This window comes from Drosophila santomea, chromosome 3R (genome assembly GCF_016746245.2).
Source record: "Drosophila santomea strain STO CAGO 1482 chromosome 3R, Prin_Dsan_1.1, whole genome shotgun sequence".
Taxonomy (NCBI): domain Eukaryota; kingdom Metazoa; phylum Arthropoda; class Insecta; order Diptera; family Drosophilidae; genus Drosophila; species Drosophila santomea.
The window spans coordinates 17,650,543-17,676,256 of record NC_053019.2 but is presented as its reverse complement, the minus strand read 5'-3'; the positions used below and the strand labels follow the sequence as shown (position 1 = coordinate 17,676,256).

The 25,714-nt window shown below is 44.0% G+C and overlaps 3 protein-coding genes across 6 annotated transcripts in view; 2 read left to right on the top strand and 1 right to left on the bottom strand.

Moving 5' to 3' along the window:
• The window catches only part of LOC120450960, a 92,993-nt gene extending 74,709 nt beyond the window's left edge, over nt 1-18,284 (top strand). The window contains exons 12-18 of the mRNA XM_039634247.1: nt 3,727-3,975; nt 4,686-4,811; nt 5,104-7,284; nt 9,926-10,060; nt 16,177-16,335; nt 16,732-17,000; nt 17,426-18,284. Coding sequence (XP_039490181.1) covers nt 3,727-3,975; nt 4,686-4,811; nt 5,104-7,284; nt 9,926-10,060; nt 16,177-16,335; nt 16,732-17,000; nt 17,426-18,088 — 3,782 coding nt within the window. The 3' untranslated portion in view covers nt 18,089-18,284. The remainder of the gene's footprint in view (nt 1-3,726; nt 3,976-4,685; nt 4,812-5,103; nt 7,285-9,925; nt 10,061-16,176; nt 16,336-16,731; nt 17,001-17,425) is intronic.
• On the bottom strand, nt 13,786-25,605 carry LOC120450963 (evolutionarily conserved signaling intermediate in Toll pathway, mitochondrial). 2 transcript variants are annotated; one of them, XM_039634252.1, is made up of 2 exons: nt 24,394-25,605; nt 13,786-13,810 (listed from the first exon to the last, which is right to left on the bottom strand). In XM_039634252.1, exons 1-2 carry the CDS (start codon nt 25,509-25,511, stop codon nt 13,801-13,803), a joined length of 1,128 nt encoding a protein of 375 aa, XP_039490186.1. In that variant the 5' UTR covers nt 25,512-25,605; the 3' UTR covers nt 13,786-13,800. The 2 variants fall into 2 exon arrangements, with proteins under 2 accessions (XP_039490186.1, XP_039490185.1); XM_039634251.1 differs by lacking the exon at nt 13,786-13,810 and having other exon boundaries at nt 24,265-25,605.
• On the top strand, nt 20,748-24,159 carry LOC120450961 (GTP-binding protein 2). 3 transcript variants are annotated; one of them, XM_039634248.1, is made up of 4 exons: nt 20,748-20,988; nt 21,932-22,604; nt 22,757-23,634; nt 23,695-24,159. In XM_039634248.1, the coding sequence occupies exons 2-4, from the start codon at nt 21,941-21,943 to the stop codon at nt 23,965-23,967; spliced, it is 1,815 nt and encodes a 604-aa protein (XP_039490182.1). In that variant the 5' UTR covers nt 20,748-20,988; nt 21,932-21,940; the 3' UTR covers nt 23,968-24,159. The 3 variants fall into 3 exon arrangements, with proteins under 3 accessions (XP_039490182.1, XP_039490184.1, XP_039490183.1); XM_039634250.1 differs by lacking the exon at nt 20,748-20,988 and adding an exon at nt 21,109-21,222; XM_039634249.1 differs by lacking the exon at nt 20,748-20,988 and adding an exon at nt 21,444-21,586.
• Nucleotides 25,606-25,714: the final 109 nt, after the last annotated feature.

Below are 25,714 nucleotides of genomic sequence, written 5' to 3'. Positions count from 1 at the left end.
ACATATATGTTCTTATTTCTTATTTACCTCAAATAAGCTTTTCTTATGTTTAAAAATGTATTACAAAGTGTGTGTGAGTTCCTATGTCCACATTTTACTAAAAGATGTATTTTTCACGTATTTTGTGCTAATTATAATTTTTCTCAAAGACAAGAACTATTACAAATGTATTAAATTGAAGTTCACAGTGACTGGTTAAAGCTGAAACTCTTGCCCTAATAAAAGCTAATCAAGTGTCCGGAGTAGAATACTCTACACCTGTCATAGTTCCCATGGCTCCATCCCACTTAATTGATACTTTTGTTGAATCACCAGCTATTTTAATGGACTCCAATTACCTTCTAAGGAAAACTGCTGCTTCTTGTGTTGATCACAACAAAAGCGGGCCGCAAGTGTAAATTGAAACCAATCAATTGATAGTTCAATTGATTTCTAATTGTCATAGCTCCGATTTGACGTGGACATCTAGCATGTTCCACTCCATTGTCCCATTGACACATTGCTCCATTGGCCTGTTAGCGCAGGAAAGCCAACTTTCACACTTCGAGCCAAAAAGTGTGTGTAATTATAATTATAATTTGTGGACAACAAGGACAGCAATCACAGCGCAGCAAAACACAAAAATAAATGGCCGATAAACGCCGCTCGGCGCCTTTGTGTGTGCACATATTGAAAATGTCTCAATTACCGCTGCAGAGCATTTACTTCCGACTGTATTTCTAAATAATTAATGATGCTTAAATACCTAACCATTCAAGGGGTATGTGTTTGTGTTTGCGTTTCTGAATGTGAATGTGTTTATGAATATGTTTGGGTTGGCTGTGCATAAATATGCATATGCTACCATAAAGTATCCCTCCGCTCCTCATTTCCATCGAGGCCAAAAGTTTTTGCCCCCGAACTGGAACGTGTCAGTTGTTCAGTTGGGGGGGGCGGTTTCACCATGAGGGTAATAAAAATGAATGATCTGCTTTTATTATCGAAGCCCAGAGTCATTATTAAACCATTTATAATTATGGGAAAGGTCAGGCGGACAGGTGGGTGCACTGCACACACACGTTCAGCAGGTGCGCCGGGGATATTGAATTCAATTTGTATTTTGCATATTTAATGCAACAGAAAACCAAAGTGAAATAAGCACAGAGGGCAGGTTAACAAATATTATTTAATTAATTGCCCCGTTAAATGAATATTTTGATGCCATTTAAGCCCAAACTTGCATGGCTAGTTAATAAAACTAAAAAATGTAATTTTCTGCGATTTGAGCGCTTCGCTGAACAGATTTTAAAAATAATTGCTTGGGACTTTAGGCTTCAACACTTTTTTGTCTAGTTACCATTTCTGATTATCTAAAAAACTAAAAAAAACCTTAGTTAACCATCGACTTGTTATCTAAATGTGAATATTATTTTGTGCATTATTTTGTCCCTGGAAAGTGAATATTTCGAATATTTTTTCGTTTGCATAGTGAATTGAATGCCGAAAAAACACGCAATTATCTGCGATTAGAGATATGCCTATCTGAATTGGCCAGGATGCCGACCTGCAAACTCAAATAAGTGCTACAACTGTTTGAGTTTGTCGAAAACAACATTTTCGCAACATCAGCATGGAAATTGAAAATGAATCAAAAACACAGGCGAAAAAATGAAGCTCGCAATGAAAAGCGAAAACGAAGACATCAGCAAACGTTTGCGCTGCCTTTTCTGTATACTGAATACCCAATGCCCGTTACCCGTTACCCTTTTTGATAATTACGATAATTGAAAGTAAATACGAGTACAATGCATAAGGATACACCGCCACCGACTGCTGGGCAAATACTACGTGGGCTATTTACACGGGCATCGCGCATACGCCACGTAAACATTTATATACCGCGATGGTTGATTGCATACGGATGAGATAGCCTGGGATAGCATGGAATGGTGTGGGATAGCGCCACATGCCTGGGGTATGGGGCTTCTTTATTGTGGGGACCGCGATTGAGATTAATTGATTTACGGCTGCCAGCAGTTCGCTCATATCTTTGCAGAAATTAATCAGCCGAGGTTACAATCGACGTTATACGATTGCGAAATTGATGCTGTCGTAAAAATATTATGGACGCACTGCTCTATGGCATAATAAAACTGAGCAATCAGCTGCAGCCTTATCCCCCCCTAGATATTTATAATAATCCGAATTGCGTACTTGTGCCCCAGAATCATGGCACTTAAATTTGCATCGCGAGTAAGGTGGCATGCGCTTGAGTTCATAATTTTCGCCTGGCACTGTCGTTGCTCTGCAAACAATGCTGTCGCTTTTCCTCCTTTTGGTCATCTAATTGGTTTGTGGCCGGAGTTTTCCCACTTCCCAGTGAATTGCACCATGTGCTCCGGGGAATAGGTACGGCCATGGCCATTCTAGAGCCAACGACATTCACGGGTAGCCGAAATGTGGAATGATGCAAAATAGGAGGCACTTTAAAGAGCAGAAATGAAAGATACTTATATGTTTTAGGAGTTGCTTTAAAACAGTGAAACATACATATCCTATATTACTTATTCAGAATGAAATATTCACAAAATTTCTTAGTAAACAGCAGTTTGTAGCTTGTTTAAAAATTTCCAAGGTTCATAACGAAATTCCCAGGCCAGTGATTCCAGATTAGGACATAGTTTATGCGTCTTGTACAAATATTTGTATACATACTCATTACACGATTTTCTGCCACTGCGACACACACACACTTAAACTTTTCAAATAATTTGTAATAAAAAAAAAAAGCAGAAAGTGTTGCGGCCTGGGTAATAAATGCCTTCAGGTGCTTAGAGGGCTGCGTGTGTTGTCTGCCGCGTTGTTTTGGTTGTTGTCAGTTGGTTGTTGCTTTGTTGCCATTGTTGCCATGTTGTTTATGACAGGATTCCACGTTGCCACGGGGCAACCAAGGAGCAGGGTGCCGGTGCCACCCACATCGCACACTTGGCGCACAGTTTTCAAAAGTTGCTACCAAAACTTTTTCCCTGAATTTGGAATTTTGAGGCGGAGTTGGGGAGCATATTTGCCATGCCTTGTATGTATGTGTATGACATAAAATTTCAAGTTCAATCGTTTCTAGCCAAAAACGCAAAATGAGTTTACTTTGAATAAGTCATGAGTTGAAGTCGGGGCAGTACTCCTCCTTTGAGCTGTGGCAAGTTGGCATTGTGTTCGAGGCTTCTGAAATTGCTACCTGTGGCTTGCAGCTTAAAATCTCAGAAACAATCGCTCAAGCAAATAAATGATACTATATATATTCAATTATAAGCAAGGGAACTAGTTGTGGCTTGTTGAAACTGATATCCTATTACCACTTCGTTGTATTTCTATTTAAGTCTATTAATTTAATTATTTTATTATGAGCAGGGCAGTAACATAATACCCTTGACTAAGAATAAATTCCAGGCTAGGCAGATTCAATTTATCACCCACCCATACCTGAGAAAAAAACGAACGCCAGCTGGTTTACTTAAATTGAAAATCTGAACTGTCAATTCATTCCTCTGGCCTGTCAACAAAATGTTTGCAATATAAATACTTGATGTAGACAGAGCAGCATCGGACAATTGCAGCTGCTCATTATTTTGCATTTGCCCCGAACCCAATCTGAATCTCCATTCAGTTCCATTCAGTTCCATTCAGTTCCATTCAGTTCCATTCAGTTCCATTCTAAATTCGATCTCCTCGCAATCGTGTCGCCAACAGATGCGCCAGTCTGCAGCAGCAGCTCCATCACCGTGATTGGAGCTTCCTTGGAGGAGGCGGTGCCCATCCCGTGCCGCGTCAACTCGGATCCGCCCGAAATCGACTTCGAATGGACCTTCTCCACCAGCGGCGAGCACTTCGAGGTGCCCTCGGGTCACTACGCCACCATCCAGGACCCCACCATGACCACCACCAGCGATGTGAGGCGCACTGTCGTCGAGTCCAACGAGACGCACTTCGAGAGCTACGGTGAGTCCATGCACTGAGGGAAAATTCATTTTAATCTACTTATAAAATAGGCTGCTACAACTAAAACGCTTAACACTGATTATTTTTAATAATATTTCTATAAGTCGTACCTGATTAAAAGTACATCTAACATTCTTCTGGTATAACTTTAGTTATAACTAAAAGTTACCCCTTGAAGTTTTCAAATGTCTTAAATTAGGAAGAGTAAAAACTTGCACTTTGTTTCTTAAGAGAAGCAAAAGTTAATTTTGAGGAAAGCCTACTTATTAATCGCCTTAATATCAATATTAATTTACAGTCTACAGACTCTAGTTTCTGCCATTGGATAAATGTTAAGAGCAGCCTTAGGTGAAAGTGCAATGGAGAGGCAGGTGCATGTGCATGTGCTTGCGCTTGAGCGGGCTTTAGAAATTAGCATTTCGCAGAGGCCTAAGTGCGGCCAGAGGTGGCAGACACACCTGTATATATGTATCTGAACAATAGGGGCTGTAGCTATGTGCTGCAGATACTCGTACTTTTATCAATATCATGCACATACACGCACCGCATGCTCGCAAATTGGATTATCTTCTGCCGGCCCAGTTGGCTTGACTGAGCTGCTTGGGCAAGCAGAACTTATTTCATTAAACTTTGCCAAAAAAGGCCAATTTATTAAGCGCCCAAAACGAATTGCAATTTGCACCTGTATTCTGTTACCAATTTGCTTACAGTGGAAACCGTCAGCGAGCTGATCTACACGCCCAAAGGCGAACGGGACTACGGAACATTGGCCTGTTACGGCCGTAATGCCATCGGAAAGCAGTCGGATCCGTGTGTGTTCCAGGTGGTGCCAGCAGGTGAGTTCAATTAATTCAATTATTACCAATCATTTAAATCAATCATTAAATACTAAAGTATGAAATCAATACAGAACAATGAGAAATAGCACACAAAAACAAAGGCATATACTTGTTAGATAGTTGTCCAAAGATTTCAAATTTAAATTGGCATTAAGCTAGGAAAACCATTCATTCACCGTAGTTAGTAACACTGTATTTTGAAATCGCATGTATTCCGTGCAACATGATACGTACGAATGTTGCGAACGTTGTTTGGCATTGATTGGTTTCGCTTACTCGATCTTTGTAGCCAAGCCGGGGGCACTGCGAAACTGTACACTCCGGCCGTATGTGGTGACCTCCGCCTCGCTGAACTCATCGAATCAGACGACAATGCATGCCAATCAGTTGCTGCCCACACAATACGGCAGACACGAGTCGAATTACCCGCACATGGAGTACGTACGTGAGCGCCATAACAGCAGTGGCAGCGGCAACAATGGTAGTGCTCCTGCCACTGCCCGAAACAATGTGGCCAATAAAAATATGAGGAGCCAGGCCAAATCCAATAATAATAAGCAGCTCAGTCAGCAGCAGCTGCAGCGCCTCAAGAAGCGGACATCATTCACACCGTCGCAGACACTGGCGGCCATCGAGCGGCAGCGCCAGAGAAAGCAGCAATCGCAGCAGCAGCAGCAGCAGCAGCAGCAGCAACAGCAGCAGCTCCAGGCCACTGCTGCCATGTCCGGTAGCGATAGCACACCTGATGGATCGCCCTCCAAGTCCTCCAAGTCGTCCAAGTCGTCGAAGCAGCGAATGCGGCGTGCCAGCCGAGACCAGCAGCAACTGCAGCAACAGCAACAGCAGCAACATCAGCTGCATGCAGCAACATCAATAACCAGCAGCCAGCGGAAGCAGGCAGAATCAAATTTATCAACGCCACATCTAGGCAATGGCAGCAGCAGGAGCAGCAGGAGCAGCAGCAGCAGCAGGAGCAGCAGCAGCAACATCAACAGCAAGAGTAACAATGGCAAACAGCCAGCAAAGTATTTTAATAAGCGACAGAAAAACATGCACAAACAAAAGCAAAGGCAATCGCAACAGCAAAAGCAAAAGGAAAAGCAACTGAAGGGAACAACAGACGAGCACAACAGCAATATAATCCATCATTATGCAACATCCAGTTCGAGTTTGAGTTCGAGTTTGAGGCGAAGGAAGCGACTGGCAGCAAATGACATCTTGGCAACTGTGGCGGCGGCTTCCACATCGGCATCATTATCCTCCCCGCCCTCCTCTTCGGCTGCCTCATTGGCTGCCACTGCCACGGCGGCGGTGGAAATCGAGCAGGATGTTGCTGCTGTTAATACTGTTGATGCTGCTGCGGCTGCTGCTGCTGCTGCCAGTGGCAGCAACAATAAGCGGTCTCGCAAGTCCCTAACCATCCTGGACAAACAGAAGCAGCAGCAGAAGGAGCAGCAGCAGCAACAGTTGCTGCCACCCAATGCTCCGCAAATAAGCAACCAGCCGGTAGCAGCAGCAATTAGCGGCAACAATGTCAGGGAAAGAGCAGCGACATCGGCGCAAGGTGCAGTTGCAGCGGAAGTCAAGGACAAGGCGTCGTCCTCCAAGCAGGACTCCACTGGCAACGACAACGACAACGACAATGATGGTGATGGTAATGAGGACAACGACGACGACGACGATGACGACGATGATGACGAAGATGGAGCAGAGATGGATGCTGAAACAGAGACTAATGACGAGGATGTGGACGAGAAAGTGGACGAGGATGGAGGGGCACATGATGACGACGCAGACCTGGATGAAGATGTTGCCCAGCTGGCCACCGATGCCGATTACTTGGCCGACGGTCCGGGCGAACTGGAGGACTACGATACTGTGGAGGAGGACGGGGACAGGCGGGCGAAACATGTGCACATGCTGTCCCTGGAGGAGCAGCTGGATCTGGAATCGCTGGAGGACAACGTCGAGGAGGAGGAGGCCGGCGATGAAGACGAGGGCGAGGTCGATGATATGTACAATGTTAGCGATGATGACTTCGTTGCCAGTGTGGCGCTCTCCACGTCCGACACCACAGCCGCCACTCCGCTGCAACGGACAACAGAAGGACCTCACATTAGGGAGCAGAAAACCAGCCAAGCCACCGACTCCGCTGCTGATTGGCAGCTTCCTCATTTCGACTACTCACGCATGGAGTATAGTTTCAGCAACGGAGTGGTCACCCAGAGTTTGCTGGGTGGCTCGGCAACGGGGTCTGCACATGACGGCTTTGCTGGCGGCGGTACCATAAATTTCGACAACTACGACAACATCATCTACTCCACCATGGAGCTCGAGTGCATGCCAGGATACGATGGCGGACTGCAGCAGCAGTTCTTCCTGGAGGCCTACGATTCGAAGACCAAGAAGCTCCGGCTCAACATGAGCAGCACCTACACGGATGTGCCCGTCTTTCGGATCGATCTGTCAGGTGAGTCCCCCTAACTTCTAAACTAACCAACTGATTTAGGGGGTCTGAGAATTCAAAGTACTTTTATTTACTAGTAAAGATAACATACATATATGTTACATGTTAAGTATGCTATCAATGCCAATAGCATATATTTCAGGTTAAGTACTTAACATATTAGTTTGGATATAACCAAATATTTGTGGTATCCTAGAACCTAGACTGCACTTTTTGGTCAAAATAATTAACATTCCATGACTTTGCTCCTCATTGCAAAATTATTTATTAGTATTTATATTTATATAGTATTTTATAGTATACCTTTATTTAATTCCTCTATTGTGTGGCTTACATCGCAAACAAAATCTTCGCGAACATAACTTGTTTCAAATAGTCCGTTAAACTCAATCCGGGCAACTCAATTGCTTGGCCTTTAATGGTTCCTGGGAAATTCAATATTTCCGCAGATTCTCAGATTCTCACTGCCCCAGAGCAATGTTTTATTACACGACGCTTATGTATTATTATATTTAAATGAGGTTGGCTTAGAAATCACGAGGCCAGGGTGTTGGTCGTACAATATTTACAGTGCTGTGCGAAAGCCGCAAACTAAGGACTTGGCTTTTATGCGGCCAGCAGCAACAAGGACCTGGGAACAAGGAGCTGGAAGGAGCAGAAACGCAGCAACAGCCACAGCAACAGCAACAAACACTAAAACAAAAACAAATCAAAGTAACAAACTGAGCAAAAAGTTGAGCTGGCGAAATTGCGCGTTGGCTTCAAGACAAGAAGAAAATCCTGCGGCTCGGCGAGGAAATGCAGCAGTGAAAGAAATTTGGTGGTTAAGGGGTTTCAAATTTGCATGGACACTCTTTTTGGAGGAATTTTTAATTCAATTAATATTTTAATACTTTTAATGATACCAAACTAAACCTTTTCTAAGATGACAGATATATTTATGCCTATTTATCCCGACTATTGCACTTGTATTGCATTTTTGCCTTGTCGAGAGGTACATAAAAAATACTACAACATTTTTCAAGGAATATATTTCCAATGAAAGTTGCTCTTGATAGTGAAATCGAGTTTTGCTAGTGCAAACTGAAACTATGTTATTAAATAGCCAATACATTCAAAAAAGTTTCACTGAGAAAATATAACTTTTTAACTCGTACAAATTTTTATAATTTTTTTAAAAAGACTTATATGCTTATCCTATAATTGTGAGATGCTTTTTTTTGCCGTGTAGGCAGCGAGCTAGCACTACGCAGATTAATTAGTTGAGGGTGCCAGGACCTCAGCTCACCAAGTCCTCCCCCACCAAATCCTTGTGCCTGAGCCATTGCTGGCACATGCTGTTGCCTGTATGTATAATGAATTTTAGCTAGTCAGCAAAACTTTTATGCCAATGGCGTTTTGAGGTGGGGAATTGGATGAAATAGAATGCTGCCAGGCGGGGGCACAAGGAGGGGGCGTGGCTGGCTGCCTCGGGAGGCAGGAGAAAATCCAAACTCGAATCGAGCTGTTGAAAAAGCAAGATTTATCATGGGGGTTAACAGGGAACCGAAAATTATAATATTACATTTGATTCTGCGGGTATGAGGCGAGTTAATGAGCCACATTTCGGATTATTAAAGTTGGCAACTTGGCAACGGGCGAGATGGCCCCAAATCTGATCCCAGTTACCAGTTACCAGTTACCAGTTCCCAGCTCACTGCTCAGTGCTGCAGTGGCATCTTTTGCAGCCAGCTATTCCATACCATATCGATGACTCGGGGTTCAAGGGGTTTTGGGGTTTTTGGCGATATTTGCAAAGTCAAACGAAGCGTAAAGTCACGATTAGTTAGACAGGCGTGTTAACGACTCTTCCGTGGATTGGTGGGGGTTAATGGGCGAGATTTGGGATGCTGTTTTTGTTCCTGCGGCCTGCCAATGTATGCGTATTAGTCCTGCCACGCCCCCAACTCTGCCCAAACGCCCTTGTGCAGTAGTTGCCATTTTAATGAGCTGCTATCGGTGCAAGGAGAGCAAACAAAACTTTTGATGCGCGCATTAAGAAAAAACCAGAAAAAAAGAGAAAAAAAATAAATAAAAAAGCTGAAAATCGGAAAATCAGAAAACACCGTGAGGTGAGGCAGGGTCAGGGGAAAAAACACACGCAGTTTGCAGCCGGGAACTTTTCATTTTATGCGACCGAAGTTTCGCACCGCGACGTGCTAATTAAATGCCTGTTTGCCTAATGAAGTTTGCACAGAGCACTTCAAGTTTTAAATTAATGATCACCGATGACCTGACCCATCCCTGCACTAAAATAAAACATAAAAACATCCAAAATTAAGGCGGGAATGTATTATATTTGGACAAATTTGTTCGCCTAAGGTGTACATCTAGGCTGCCTTAAAACTTCTTTAGTCTTATTAGGGCAGCGATCTTAAAGAAAACTTTTAAAAACAATATAAGTAAAGGATGTACATAAATGGTAAAACTGTTGAATAATTAGACGCCTTTCATTGGTATTCTAATTGATTATTCTTCGAAAGGAAACCAATGAGTTTCCTGTTAAATTATCTATGGTTTATGCCCATCTTTTAGAGCGAAAACTGAGTTAATCACCTGCCGTTAATCATGGTACTAATTAATCTTCCCTCTCGTCCCCGCACAGATCTAATGCCCATGGACTACTATCCCGATGCCCATCCGGCCCTGCACCTGGTCGTCTACAGCGTCAATCAGAAGGGTCGCTCGGAGCCTATTGTCCTCGAGAATGTGCCCATCAATGAGGCGGACAAGCGCTCAGGTAGGAGTACAAAAAAAATGGAGTGGAAAACTACTATAAAGTTTTCCGGCTGCACGGATGGCAGGGGGGGTTGGGAAACTTTGGCTAGACCAAAGGACCGAAGCATTCATGGCTTTTTAAGCACCATTTCACCTTTAAAAAGTCATTCAAGTATTTGCATATTCCGCTTAAGCGTTTTAGTTTCTTTCTTTCATTCATTTCATTGTTGTGGTTGTTTTTGCCGACGCTGTTAGTACAATTGCTCTTTTATTTAACGAGTTTTGTTTACGCTGGGGCGACACTGCAACTCCACTTTCCACTCCACTCATCCCCAAGAAACTCCCATTCCCCATTCGGATTCGGATTACTTCATCCAACATCCCTGGCTGGCCGAAGTAGTGACACAAGATTTCTTATTCATGCTTTGTTATTCAACTATGACGCTAATTTTCTTTAAAAGTTTTTCCGCTCTCGCGACAATCGAGGTAAAAAGTGTGAAAATGCTTGTGCTCTGCGAATTTGTTGTTTGGGGGGAAAATACGTGGAAAGTGCTTATAAAAGCAGTACTTCACACACAGTTTACGATTTTATCTAATATGTTTAATACAGAATTAGAAATTACTCATGGTTTGGCATGGCCATACCATAATAATTCAATATCCTTAACTATTATGCACAATTTGATTGTTTGAATCCGATTACCAGATGACGAGACCAAAACTGAAATTCTCCCACCTAAGATTTCCATATTTCATCTTCCAAATGCACAAACTAAGTAAATATGTCGAGCTATCACAACTGCAAATACTTACTCCCATTAGGCACTTAAACAATTTGCATTACTTTCTAGTGAATTTAATGTTTTAATTAGCCCACTACCTTTGCTTTGAGAAGGAGAAGCGATATTACATCGTTTGTTGTCCCATATTAAATCAGTCGAATTATGCACCAGCATCCCAGTATTTATTGCATCGGCAATCCGAATGGCAACACTACCTGACCAGCATCATTATTACGAGAGTTATGTATTACTTACTGCTTTGGGTACTGTCCGCACCTGGTCAGCCAATAATGTTTATCTGCTCAATTGCATATTTGAACGCCATGGACAACAAATCCACTCAATCATCTCCTAATGCGCTCCAGACACACAGCCTTGGAGTCCTTCGAGGAGGAGGCTCCATTATCCGGAGCGTGAGATGGATTGAGTGCTGGATAGCTTATCCGGCGTATTATATCACAGCTCGATTACCAGACACCAGTTACCAGTTACTAGCAGTTACTAGCTACGAGTTGGGATATTTTAGAAGATGGCCCTGTGTGGGCGACTTAATTTGCGAGCATGCAATCCACCTATACACCTGCCTGCCGGGTGTCAATATTTGCACCTTGGTAAATCTAAAAGCTTTTCTGCCAACAGACGAATAAAATCAGTGAGGTGAGCGGTGGAGGAGGTGTATAGGTGTATGGGATGTGCGGCAGAAACATTTTACAATGGCAACACTTGATGCCACATTAATGTAAATATAATCAATTTCATGTTTTAGCCAAAAAAGCGATGGCAACGTGAAAACCCCAACAGAGAAAAGAAATATCTTGTTATGCTAAACTGACACACAGAGATTCCCCAGGAGTTACATTATTCCACCAGCATACAGCACCGTGCACTGAGAGAAAATTGCACGAGTTTCCAAAGCAAGCAAAATAGTTAAAAATATATATAGAGATAATTACTTCAATATTCAGTGCTTGCCGAGTGAGCATGCTGTATATATGTATGTATATTTTCTCAAGCGAGTTTTTGAGTGCGTTTTTTTCAGTGCACACACACATCCACTCTGCGGTCGCAACGTAACAAGGTATCAAAAGCGGCAAAGAAAAGCGAGCAGACACCGGAGCTACAGCTCCTGATACAGAGCCTCGTTGAGCTCGGGCCCAAAGCCCAGGCGCACGAAATATAAACGATTACTGTACGACATGGAAAAATACATTAAACATGTCTTATCTGAATACAATATCCCAAAAGACAACAGTGCAGAAAGTGAAGTAAAGTAAAATAAAATTATATGCTACGCGGATCGAAGGCGGGCGGTAGGGAAATGTGACCGCCATTGCAATAGATGACAGCCAGCTCCTCCAACTTATTTTTATTTTTTATTTTTTTTTTACCATGTACCACTGTCTGCCTCGTTTTCTTGAAATGGAGCGCCAGACGCAGACAGCGTTTTCTTTATTTATGCTTACTTTGTGTAAACGCATTCCTGCCCTGAAATCCACATGGGCACGTGAACGTACACTGGCAGAAAAAGCAGAACTATGTGGCAATAAGAAAAAAGTAATAAGAAAAAGACTCCAAGGAGAGATGTAACATTTTATTAGTAATACTACATACCAGAAGTGCATGGGGTACAGCCCTACTTTAATAGAAATATCATTTGAATCTTAAGCAATCCCCTCAATATATTAGTCATACATTTTAAATTTTGTAAATGTAATCATGTAAAATGTAAGTAAGTCCAAGCATTTTATAAGCACTTTGTTTCGAAGTTTTCTCACAGTGCTCTTGGTACGAGTATTCCCAATACATTTTAACCAATCCACTTTTTCATCATCTCATCGAATCATTTATATCTCAAACGGGAGCATTAAATCGAATTAAGCTTATGAGCAGCAGAGGCAGCCGGAAGGAGCACAGCCAGGTCCTGTCTGTGTCCTGTCCTGCCTGCACTCATCCAAATGAAGCCCATGCAAACAATTGGCTTATGAGCGGCACGCACTCCTGGTACCTTGTATTCTGGTGGTTGCGATACTTGGGATAGTTTGCTCCTGCTTGCCACACGGAGTGACTCGCTCCTGGTTGCCTGCTCGGTTGTCTGGCTTATCCGCTTAAGTCTGGAGGGGGGGGGCATGTGCATAGAGGAGGGCGAGGGCCGTTCCAGGTGGTATTATTGGTAAATATTTGCACAAGTGTGAAAATTTCATTACGCCAGTGTGCTTATATTTAAATTAAATTTCTTTTTCTTCTGGCATCTCATCTCGACTTGTGTGCCCCTGTTTCGGTTTCTGTTTCTGTTTCAAGTGCCCTCTTCCTGGTTGCCAAATATACATTTTACATACATTTTATTTGGCAAGCGATTGCTCGCTTCGCTTCGGTTCGGTTTGGTTTTGTTCCTTTATGCCCTTTGTGTGTTTGGGCTGCCTTATGCGATTGGGGATTTGGGGACAATAAGGATACGGATGTATCTGGATGTATGTGCCCAACTGGATAATTTGAAAATGTTACCGCCCACATGCAAAGATGCAAAGGTGTGTGCCGGTTAGTGAGTGCCAATTCTTTACATTCAGCCATAAATGAGAATGGTGAATTACGTATCCGCCATGTGAGCATCAAACGGAATGATGAATTTATAATGAATTATTCCCACTCCGGCATGACATTGAATAAATGAATAAATTTGGCATTTAATTCAATTCACTCGCTCGCCAATATGCGCATCGCATCGCATCGATTCATAAATCATTTAAACGCTACATGAGCATAACGAAATTAAATAACCATTTGTTTATCTGCTCGGATGAGCGTTAAGAAATTAATAGAGCACCAGCTCTTCTAATTCCTACTTGTCCAGCGTAATGTCAAATTTCGAATTTGGTTAAACCGTCCAGATTTTGAGATTTAGGTCATGCAAATACATGGGTTCCACGATTGAGGCCGTGTTCCCAAATCATGATTTGTTTGCCTAGCTGCAGTTGCAAGGCATTTAGCTCGATCTAATTAAAATTAAAAATGCTTTAAGTCAGCTTGTTAGTTTTTTGTCGAGTGCTACGCAAATAAAGCAAAGTTTCCGAAGTTTATAACTCATTCCATGGCATACCGCACTACGAAATCTGATTTTGGTATACCATTTCACAAGCAAACGACCCTTTGGGAGAAGCTTTGAATTTGCAATAATTGTTATTCGCTTAACCCATATTTTTCATCTTTTTCACTAAAATACCAATACACAGTAGCACAAGTCTCAATTAACATTTTTTCAATATTTGCTGCACTTGGATTTTTCCATTGTTTAAATAACTTTATACGCGATTAAAATACATTGTTTCACAAGTTGCTGGATGTTTTGAATGAAATGTTATAATTCGCTCAATGTTCTCCGCGGAATTCATTTTTATTACCACCCTGCATATATATTGCCAGCGAAATAAAACGCGTGTCTGAAATGCTTTTAGCCGGCTAAAGCTCGATAAACTATACAAATCGAAATAGCAAAAAATTTCGGCCCTCGCATTTTAAACACACAACTACGAGCGTATATATTTGTACTTTTCCCAAAAGTCATGTGCCAGCAATTACAACCCACCTAAAATTGGACGTAAGCGGCGGTGGGTGGTGGGTGGTTAGTGGGTGGTTAGTGGGAGGGTTGTGGGTGGGTGGTTGTGAGAAGTGGGTGACAGTTGGAGTGGTAGTGTGTGTTTTGCACGGATGTATTCGCCGGGAAGCAGCCATGCATAAATGAGCAATTTCGCCAGCGGCGCAGTTTCGTCAACATTTGGCACAGCAACATTCGGCAGCCAAAGAATATTTATTGATTTGCAATTTTAGCGTTTGGCTGACAACAAGACCAGGTTTATAAATTAGCAACAGTCTGCACCATTCATCCATTACCATCCATCCATCCATCCATCCATTACCATCCCATTACAGCCTGTGGTTAGCATGCCGTTTGGTTATAACAGTGTGTACTGCCTATGAATCGACTTTTATAAAGATTTTTAACTGCTTTGGCTTAATGGGGTTGTTGTAAAAATATAAAATAGTTCCTTGCCTGTTAGTTTAACCTATTCCAATTCCAGTGCCAGTGCTATAAATTCACTTTTTATAACATCGTATATGCGTAGTTAACAAAAAATAAATTGAACATAGCAAAAAACTAAAAAATAAAATATATAATTAAAAAAAAAAACAATTAATAAGCCTAAATATTTGATGAATTTTTCAAACCATGGTTTGCAGTAAATGTTGCTAACAAGTTAAAATCCTCTTTCGAGTTTGATTTAGCGATTTCCTCAAAGTATGATTTAGTTTATTTAGCATCCACTGTACTTCCGCTTCCTAATTCCTGCTGTTCGTTCTGATGTTTGCCTATTGAATTTCTGCGTTGCATATCCGCAGGCGCACAATTTGTTGAATGTCGAGTATAAACAGTGTACAAAGTACAAAGGTGGGCATCGCATCGCATTGCTCAGGTTGCGTATACGCAGTGTGTGCGGCCTTGTAATGCATATTCAATTACGAGCCCCCGCCGAATCGCCGAATCGTTCGAAAATTCAGCAGGCAAGCGGATTTTAATTGAAATGCTTAGCGCTGATGTTAAAGCCATCGCAATCGCAATCGGAATCGCAATCGCAATCGCAAATACAACAAACTAAGCGAGCGATTGGCTGAAGAACCGCTGCCTGTGGCAGCCACTTGACATGCGACGTGCGTTTTATGGGCGCAAACACGAGGGGCGGGGCGCTATTGGCCGATATGGGTTATGGATATATGGGGGATATGGGGGAATATGGGGAACATGGCTGGCTTGGCTGGAAAAGAGCTGGGCAAGCAGCAGTCAAGTGGCCCACGCCGCATCCAGTTTATTGGACCCTCGCCGACCAATGGCTATTTATCGAGTTCAGTCAGACAAAGAAATGGAATATAGCTTTCATCATCACAAACTGGGAAAATAACGTGCATGCGTATGCATACGTTTTATGTATTTCTCAAATTGTATTTAATTATATTTCAACTTTGAAATCAATGGAAAAGTAGTAAAATATATGTGTTTTAAGTTTGGATAAAAGGAAATATAAATAAATAGGTAAACAGAACAGCACAAGTAAAACAAGAGAGAACGCTATAGTCGACTTGCCCGACTATCTGATACCCGTTACCAGCTAGTGAAGTGCAAAGGAGAAAGTTCCACACTGACAACTTTGGATGTTTGTGGGCGTAGTTTGCATGAGTAACATTATTTCTATATGCTGTATACTTTTTTTATTGAAAGCTCAAACATGACAGACCAGCATCAATAATAAATACACATCTCCCGCAACACTTTTTTAATCCTTACCATTTCTTAATCGCTTTTTTGCAGATGGTCGAATGGGCCTGTCGATCCTGCCCCTGGCTGCTCTCCTCGCCGGCACACTGTTCACCGTGGGCATAGCGGTGCTATCCGTGGTGGTCATCGCCGTTCGCAGGCGCCGTGGCCAAGGAGCCCGCAACATGTGCGATGACAAGGACAAGCACCTGGGTGAGTCACTACAGCCAGTGGAGAGTATTCAAATACCCAGGCAGGGAGTCATCTAGAGTAGATAGATAGTAGAGGTTTCCAGATTCTCTTAGCTGCATATGTCTCTGCACATGTCTTGACTTTATGAAGTATTCATTTAAACGTGGTTTAACACAATCTAACCCTTCAATCAAAATGTTTCTACCAGGACGTTGTATGCTGCATTGATACTTTCTATTAATTACAATAAGCATTATTTATCACGTTGCTATCAAAAATCAAGCTTTACATTATTATCTAGCCAGTAAAAAAGATCAGTTCTTAGGATGATAAATTGCAAGGGTATTAATAACGCCACAGTTACGAACCAAACCCTGTATGCTCTTTTTTTGCTAATGTTTCTCACACTCGTGACAGGCATGGATGTGACGGTGACGGCGCCCCTGGAAACGGGAGCGGGCCACCAGCGCCTCGTGGTGGCCTACACCCTGAAGCAGGGCATCGAGAAGCAGCCGGACATATTGAGCGCTCAGAAGAGTGCTCCAACTGGCGGTGACGCCTCGTCGCCGTTGGGAAATCGGCCGAGTGGTTTGTTCGTCGGCGGAGGAGTTGGTGGTGGTGGTGCGGGCGGTGCATCTGCCGCTCCCATGACGGGCAGCACTGGTGGCCACAAAACCACGGATTATGTAAGTGCCAGTGGCCAGTGGCCAGGTGGAGGTGTTGCCCTTTTAGCATGCCATTTATGTATGTAGTCGGTACCACAGGCGTTTATGGTAAACTGGCTGGACTTTATAGACATCCTCAGCCTTTTATTTTCAGTATGTTCCAATAATATAAAATTCACACTTCAAATATACTGCTGTTTACTGCTTTAAGAGGATTTATGTTCAATACTGAGTTATTCTCATACATTTTCTATAATATATTTGACTGTGTCAATTCTTTAATGGGAACATTACACGTTAAATGCAATGCAAAGAGAACGCAGTATTTTTCTTTTATTAAATCGCCTAATAACTTTGCTAAAACAAACTGGTTACCGGGTACATCAATCAATTTCATCCAGTACATCCCCTAACTAACTAACTAACTAACCCTATGTTGATTGCAGGATGGCAATGCGCCGCACCTGAACAGCCCGCCCTCGCAGTCCAGCACCTTGAAGCTGGAGAGTGAGCCGGCGGCGAGCAGTGGAATGGTTAGTGCCCGGGGTGGAGGGAGCAATCCACCGCTTCTGTACGACGCCATGCCCACGCTGAGTCGCTACGAGCAGCTGGGCCTGAGCATGGCCAGCTACTCCGCCGGAGCGGCGGGCACGGCGGGCACGGGGGGCAGCAGCAGCACCCTCAGCTCCGCCGGCAGCACGGTAAGCAATGCGATGGCCGCCAACGGAAATCCAGGGTCGGGTGGCTACGCCGCGCACCTGCATCACACGTTGCCCCATAACATGGCTCCACAGCGAGGTCCGCACGATCCGCTCTCCCTGGCCGACTACCTGACCACCAGCAGCCTCATAGACTACGGCCTCAACAAGCCGCCCGCTGCCCACATGACGCTGCCCAAGGGCATGGGTCTGGGTCTGGGGATGGGCGTGGGCATGGGCATGGGCGTTGGAGCAGGAGTGGGCGTGGGTCCTGGAATGGGCATGTCATCCGCGATGGCCGCCGGCACAAGCCTGTCGCCATCGCAACTGAACACCATCACGCACAAGTCGGCAGCAGGACGCAACCACATCATCACGGACACACTGCCCGGGCCGGAGAGCTGTGTCTAAGAACCTGTCCTGTCCATCATCCTGGCATGGAAACCAAAAGACTGGCGCACAGCAGTAGCCCAAAACACAGCCGAATCAGAGTGACAGTGAGCAACTAACTAGTCATGTGAAGCTGCGGTCAAGTTTTTTTAGTTAAAGTTTATAAAATACATATATATTTTGTTTTAAAAATATATCATTAAATTCAAGAAATATATTCAAAGTTAAACTTTTGTATTGGCAAAACAACATATATCAAGTTCACGAATTAAACTATAAACAAAATCATTTGTTGCTTCGAAAAAACACATTTCATTAATTGTAAAGCGTTTTCTAAGCTCTATGATCTGATTAATATAAGATTGTTTTAAACTAGAAATGAAATGGATAATATCATTGTCGAAAGTTGTTTAGGTTAAATCTGTTGTAAAATGAAAACATATTTAAGAAAGCAAATGTTGAGTTAGATTTAATGTATTGAAATTGTGTAAGTAATCATCCTCAACTGGTTTTAAGCACCTTTACCAAATTTGAACTACCAACTTGACCGCAGTTGTATATGGAAACCCTGTTCGACAACGTCGCTTAGAAGTAATTACTAGATTTATAGAATTAGCTAAAGTACGAATATGTATATGTATTATGTAATGCGTGTGTCTGTGTCTCCGTTCGTTTGTAAATGTTTAAGCTAAGTGTAACCATAGACGTACTTGTATACTATATCCTCTGACTGCTGTAAGTCGGAGCCCCTCCCAGCTTCAGCTCCAGCTCCAGCTCGGGCTCAGTCCCTAATTTAGGGAGCGACCCGATCCACAAGGTGAAACTAATCTTCCAGGCCCTGCACCCGTCGAGATGCCGAGGTGCTGGGAGCAGGCCTCTTCACGAATGAACATATCCCCCGGAAAATCCCCGGAATATCCCCTCCAGCCGGAGCCGCACTATTTGAACTGCCCTCTAGCAATCGAGATCAAAGTCGGGCGGAGCCGGAAAAAAAGGCAAAGTTATATTGGACACGTCTTGCGCCATTGCGTGCCCAGTGCTGGTCATTATTTAACTTTTAAACACGCACCAAACACAGCACCAGATTTGAATTTAATGGTCACAGCAGTTGCTCCCGCTCCAGCTTCAGCTTCTCCATTGGCATCCCCAAACACCCAACACTGCCATCAGCAGCGAACAGCAGCGAACAGCGGCCAACAAGTGAGCAATAAAGAAAAGTTTAGAAAAATATCCCAGTCCCAATCCAGTCCCAGTCCAGACTGCCGAATCCAGAATACCCCGCCACCATGCCGGAAGATAAGCTCACGAGCGATTGAATGGGTATGGAACACAATGAACAAGAACTGGGCACGGGCACGGATTTGTGGATTTTGTGCGCACGATAGCGCAAAACGATGACAATAAATGGAAAAGTTTTTAATAAGCTAATAAAATGATTTATGCGGGGTCGAGCAGAGGGATAAAAGGCACCAAGTTCCACTTCCAAATGGCCATTTGATGGGTCCGCCCGATTCCCTGCACTTCACACACCTCATTGACGGACGTTAACCAGTCGGACCTGAGTGCACACAACGAATGTATTCTTGAGCATTACGAGTATTTATTTATTGCATATTAAATGGGTGCCGGCACCGCTCGGAGTTTTTGGGCAGTTCAAGTGGGTGCGTAACCGTCGATCGTACCACTTTCATTGGCAATTGTTATCAAGGCATTAGCACATCAGAAATGCTATAAAACTACATATATCATACGCAAGGGCTAAACGACTATAAGTGTTCAAACGTTTGTCATATCAGTTGGGCAATTCTGACTTGACTTTCTAACAAACAAAAACCATAATGGGAAAATCAAATATTTATGCTAAATCATCGATAGCGTTTAGTGAAATCAATGTAATGTCATAATATTGTATTTAAATATAAAAGTTATAGCATCCAGGCGACTTGTAAAGGAAATCGTAAACTTCCTCCAAGTTTATTCATAGGCAAAGTCCCTGCTGTAGATATCCAAAATCGAGTGCGAGTAGTGAAAATTTTAAAACGATCCCTGTAGCATCACACCACACCCATGTCAAGATCCGCAGATACTATTTTATGAGCCTCAGAGAGGTAAATGATGTACATAACAAACATGCAAGCCCAAGTCCCAGAAACAGACACACAAAAACAAACACATCATTGTAACTGACTACATATGTAAAAATGCTTAAAATATTTGTGATAAAGTAATAATGTTAATGAAAAGGAATAAAACGTAAATATATTAATGAGAATACATTGAGTTTGAAATTATGCAATTCGAGTTGTTTTCTTTCGCTGAGAAACACATGGTATTCACTAATTCTCTTCACCCTTTTAATAGTAAGTAATTGTTACCAAAAGGAAACAATTTCTTCTACTTGCGCATACTTTTCAACGAATCCTTTATACCCTTTTTTGCTTTCTGAGTAACGAGTATAATCATGTAGTAATGTGGCATAGAAACACAAAGAACCGCCCTCGCACGTCACTTTACAAGTAATGTTATACCCTTGAAGCCCTTAATTGTTAATGATACGTTACTATTTGAATTTGAATTGTGTGCCGTTCACACTAGACGCCGCGCCAATCAGTGTTGGTAAGAGCGCACAGTTGCCAAAAGCACTAACGCGTGGCGAGCATAAACATCTGTTTGAAGGAGGCACAAAATGTAGGAGGTTTTATTAATCGAGCTAATTGATTGGCTTGCTGGCGCAATATTTGCGTCACCCGAAATTTGCAGTGTGTGTTGAGGGTGCTCAACCAACAAATGTGAAAAATTGCCATGGCAACGTGAATTGATCGTGAATAACAACAAACACAGAGAACTTTGAGAATCGTGGAAATCTTCGCATTGTTGCGCATTATTGCATCAGAAACGAGTTCTCCGAATAAACTTTATGCGTAAGTGGAGAGCATTGACTCGAATTTTGTTTGTCTGATGAAATCGCAGTGCGATTTATGTTTCTTGTGAAATCTCACACTCTGCTTGCCCTGCTTCCTCTTCTTCGGTTCCTGGGACCCTGTATGAGTTCAGTAAACACGGCAGTTACTCCCCGGATTTTGAAACGAAAAGAAGCTTTCGACTGAGCGCAGGTTATAAACAAAATCGAAAGGCAGCCAAAACAAAGAGTACAAGTACGCATACAACTACACAGAACCCAGATAGCCGAACAACAAATTCGACCTGGGCAAATGAAAAGCACAGCCAAAATCGATATTTTGTGCCAGCGCCGCGCGCTTTCTGTACCCCCCCCCCCCCCCCCCCCCCCCCCCCCTCCCCCTTCCCTCCTTTCGTGTGTTCCGAATAACGGCAAGAGTCGTGGCAAACATAAACAAGCATTTTTCAAGGTCGCTGCAAGGCAAAGAGGACGGCCAAAAAAACAAATGGGGAGAATTTTCAGTTTTAATGGATACACATAAGCAAACTGTTGCGGACAACAACTAGCAGCAAAAAGAATTGTTTTTAAAGTGAAACAAACTGCGTTGTTTGGAAATAAAAGTAACAATTCTAAAGTTCAATGTTTAATGTTATTTTCCGCCAAAAACAGCAAACAATATATGTAACTGCTTGCAGTCTCAGACTAAATACAGAAGTATATGAGTTAACAAATCAAATAATGTATATATAATATTATATATGTACACACATATCTTACTGCTGTTCGAAGATCTCTTTGTATGTACATAAACACATACACATATATGTACATATTTCAATGTCGCAATTGGCCCAAAAATGTTTTCTTGAGACAAAGCGTTCCTTTGTTTATAGAGAATTAATAGAATTTACCCCATCTATTTACCCCAGTCATGTGTATTTATTTCACGGATTTCTCTTTTCCAGCAACTCAGTATGGAGTCCTTCCTGAGCCTCTTTGATCCCAATCAGGACGACGGATTCGAGGAGGAGCCTGAGCTGAACGGCAATAGCAGCGGTGGCGGAAGCAGCAGCAGCGACTATGAGACGGACGCCAATGCCAACGAGTGCAGCCTGGTGAGCGGGATGCCCATCGAACGGGGCAACCTAATCTTCGACTTCGAGCAGGGAATGCTGCCACCAGAGCCGCAGCTCGGAAATGTGGAGTACAAGCTGAAGCTGGTTAATCCGTCGAAACAGCGATTCGAGCACCTGGTTACCCAGATGAAGTGGCGTCTGCGCGAAGGAAACGGCGAGGCAATCTACGAAATTGGAGTCTCCGATGCCGGCTATCTGCAGGGCCTTAGCGACAAGGACATGAATGCCTCGCTCACCACGCTCAAGCAGATGGCCCACAGCCTGGGAGCCAGTACATCAGTGCTGCGGCGAAAGACTATCGCCGCACGACGCGCCGTCGCCGAGGTGCTGGTCCGAAAGATCCCCGACGACCAGCACAACATCGAAGTGCGGGTAGCGGTGCTCGGCGGAGCTGATGCAGGCAAATCCACTTTGCTGGGCGTGCTGACACAGGATGAGCTGGACAACGGACACGGCCGGGCGCGGCTCAATATGTTTAGGCACATGCACGAAATTCAGTCGGGTAATATGTCGTTAAGCAAATAGAAGTTAGTTAGAAGTTATGTTTGACATCCATTGTCATCAAAAAGGTATCTAGATGTAGGACATTCATTTATCTTTTATAATGTCCGTTTTTTTCCTCTGATAAATGACCGATTTCTTTCTTTTCTTAAGGCCGCACCTCCTGCATCTCACACGAAACCCTCGGCTTTGATGCACTGGGCAATGTGGTCAACTATAAGTACAATGAAATGATGACGGCAGAAGAAATTAGCGACAGGTCCAGCAAGCTGGTTACCTTCATGGATCTGGCCGGACACCGGCGCTACATGCGCACCACCGTGCAGGCACTGAGTGGATACTCACCCCACTACGCCATGCTGGTGGTATCGGCGGGCAGCGGCTGCAACGACACCACCGAGGAGCACTTGGCAATTGTGCGGGCACTGGACATGCCCTTCTTTGTATTGGTCACAAAAACAGATATCACATCGCCAGACGCCACTGTACAGGAGTTGTGCAACCTGCTCACTACCATTGGTTGCCGTAAGGTTCCCTTCGTAGTGACCAACACGGATGAGGCAATCTCCGCCGGATCAAACCAGATATCCGAGAACATTGTGCCCATCTTTTGCGTGTCGAATGTCACGGGCACGGGCCTCAACCTAGTCACAAAGTTTCTGTACGTCCTTTCGCCCGGAATCAGCAACGCCGAAAAGGATCGGCTCGAGCAGGAGTCTTGCGAGTTCCAGGTGGACGAGATCTTCCGGGTCTCTGACGTCGGACCCGTTGTGGGCGGTCTACTTGTCCAGGGCGTGCTAACCGAGAACATGCCCATGAAGATTGGTCCTCTGCCTGATGGAAGCTTTCATCCCGTTACCGTTAATACTATCCACCGAAATAAAGCTCCTTGCCGAGTTGTTCGAGCTGGCCAGAGCGCTTCGCTATCTTTCAGTTTGGATCAGGACCTGCCCACGCTCCGAAGTGGCATGGTCCTCCTGGGTGATATTGGAAATAGCCTGGATGAGCCATACGGGACCTTTTTCTTCCAAGTAAGTTGATAGTTTTCATTTAAGTGCCATATGTATAATTATCGCTAATTATAATTATAGGCCAAGGTGTCCGTGCTGTTCCACGCCACAGCCATCTACGTCGGCTTCCAAACCACAGTCCACATAGGAAGCATTCGCCAGACGGCCGTCATTCGGGGCATTATGGGCGGTGAGCGACTGGGCACTAACGATTGTGCTTCGGTGATGTTCGAGTTCGTCGGCCACCCGGAGTATGTGCGTCCTGGAATGCGCATCCTGTTTCGCGAGGGCACCAGCAAGGGAATCGGAGTTGTCACGCAGGTGTTTCCCGTCAACAAGACAGGCATAAAGTAATGTTCCAATGACATAACTTATATCTCAAACAAGGATGACATGTACATATACTTAATTAGCAATTAGAAGGCGTTAAAGCTTAGGCAGATCTTCTGTACACTTAGTTTCGGGTTCTGTGATTTTTCGTTTAAGCTCGGCTCACAATCTGATAATTAATTAACCTAATTTCATTAAAAACCACCCCAAATCGTATACAATGTTGCCTTCAATTCACTCTTAGCAAGAGGGAGTGTAAATAATTAACGATAAGTATGCTAAATTATCGAAACCGAATCCTCTGGTATAGAAAGACGAAAATATGCTCAACACTTTGTTTATTTCGGTCTACTCCTTTTTTGCTCTTCTTGACTACTGCTATCACTTGTTGCTGGGACACTGGCGCCACTGTCAATTTCTTGCGCCTTGGCTGGAACTTCGGATGTGAACCGGAAGAGGACGGGCACCTCTCCTATGGAGGGATTTCCGTTCGCTTCCAGCAGACGAATCCACGAGAGCAACGAGTCCTTTGTGGAGGTGCCTGTGGCACAGATTGCCATAATGGTTCCGTCGTCCTGCTGATGGACAGAGCGCAGCTTTCCCAGCTGATTGTGTCGCCTTGGTGGAGCACGACCAAAGAAAGGTACTTCGATGTGGGAGACATCGTCCTCGTCCAGCTGCCGCTCATCCAATTGAGACAGGAACTCGGTATCTGCATCGGCGCGCAGGGTAAAGTAGTTGATTCGGCGATTCCTAAGCCATATGTGAAAGGGTCCCTCGATGTACAGAGCTTTTTGGCGAGAGTGCTCCCGCAGCAGTTTCTCTTGCTCGGGACTTATTCCGCTCACGATCCACGTATCGTCGATGGCATCTTCCAGTTCGCTGGTCTCGAACACCGTTATTTTGGACCGCAGATCAACCGTGCACATCCGCTCCAGCGCCAGCTTGGCCATTTCCAGGGTATCATCCGGAACAGGATCGGGCAGGGGCCACGGTGAGAGGTTCTTAAATTTTGGCATCCAGTACATCATGCGCCAGTACTTGCGCAGTGGATGTCCTTGTCTGCCGAAAACATTTAGCAGCATCGCCTCCATCTCGTGGTCGGGCATCACCCCACAATCCTCCATTTGCTCGAGTAGATCAATTATGCACTGCTGCTGCTTGGGGTAGTGCATGAACTCCGCCTGGAACAGGTTGGTGGGTATGAACTTCCCCTTGGGCATCACGTTAATCAGTGCCTTGTAGACCTCCAAGTCTCTTTCCACCCCAAAATCAGCCATATTCTTGAGCGCCGCGTAGATGAACTCCACATGGTTGCGGCGGTGGACGTCGCGCTCCTGGAAGATCTCCACCATGGTCAGGTAGCTGTTTTTCGTCCTGTCCTGGGCGGCGGCAAAGGGGTTCCTCACAGCCGGCAGGTTTTTGGTGCCCGGTTTCTGTGCCCTGGGATTTGGATTGGGGTTCTGTTTCGGATACCCCTCGTCCGTGGAGTAGCATCGAACGCGGTTGACCAGTGAGTGTCCTCCATAGCCGTGCAGACGCAGCAGACATTGTGCGCGGCGTATCATTTTTTATTTATAATTAACTAATTGAATAATTTTATAAATACGATTATAAAACATTGCACAAGCTGCGGAAATAGATGGCGTTTTGCAGCACTGCTGCTGCAACATATGTTTTAATAGTGCTGGCAACCTAGCGTATTTAGCCAAATTTGTCAAGTTCTAATGGCGGAAAATTATATTTAATTTTGGCTGTACCTGAAGATTTT

Bases quoted from the DNA above. Each gene is read 5' to 3' on its own strand.
- LOC120450963 (XM_039634251.1), bottom strand. From the start codon at position 25,511: ATGATACGCCGCGCACAATGTCTGCTGCGTCTGCACGGCTATGGAGGA.
- LOC120450961 (XM_039634248.1), top strand. From the start codon at position 21,941: ATGGAGTCCTTCCTGAGCCTCTTTGATCCCAATCAGGACGACGGATTC. The intron at 22,605-22,756 runs GTAATATGTCGT...TCTTTTCTTAAG, and splicing joins CATGCACGAAATTCAGTCGG to GCCGCACCTCCTGCATCTCA. The intron at 23,635-23,694 runs GTAAGTTGATAG...TTATAATTATAG, and splicing joins ACGGGACCTTTTTCTTCCAA to GCCAAGGTGTCCGTGCTGTT.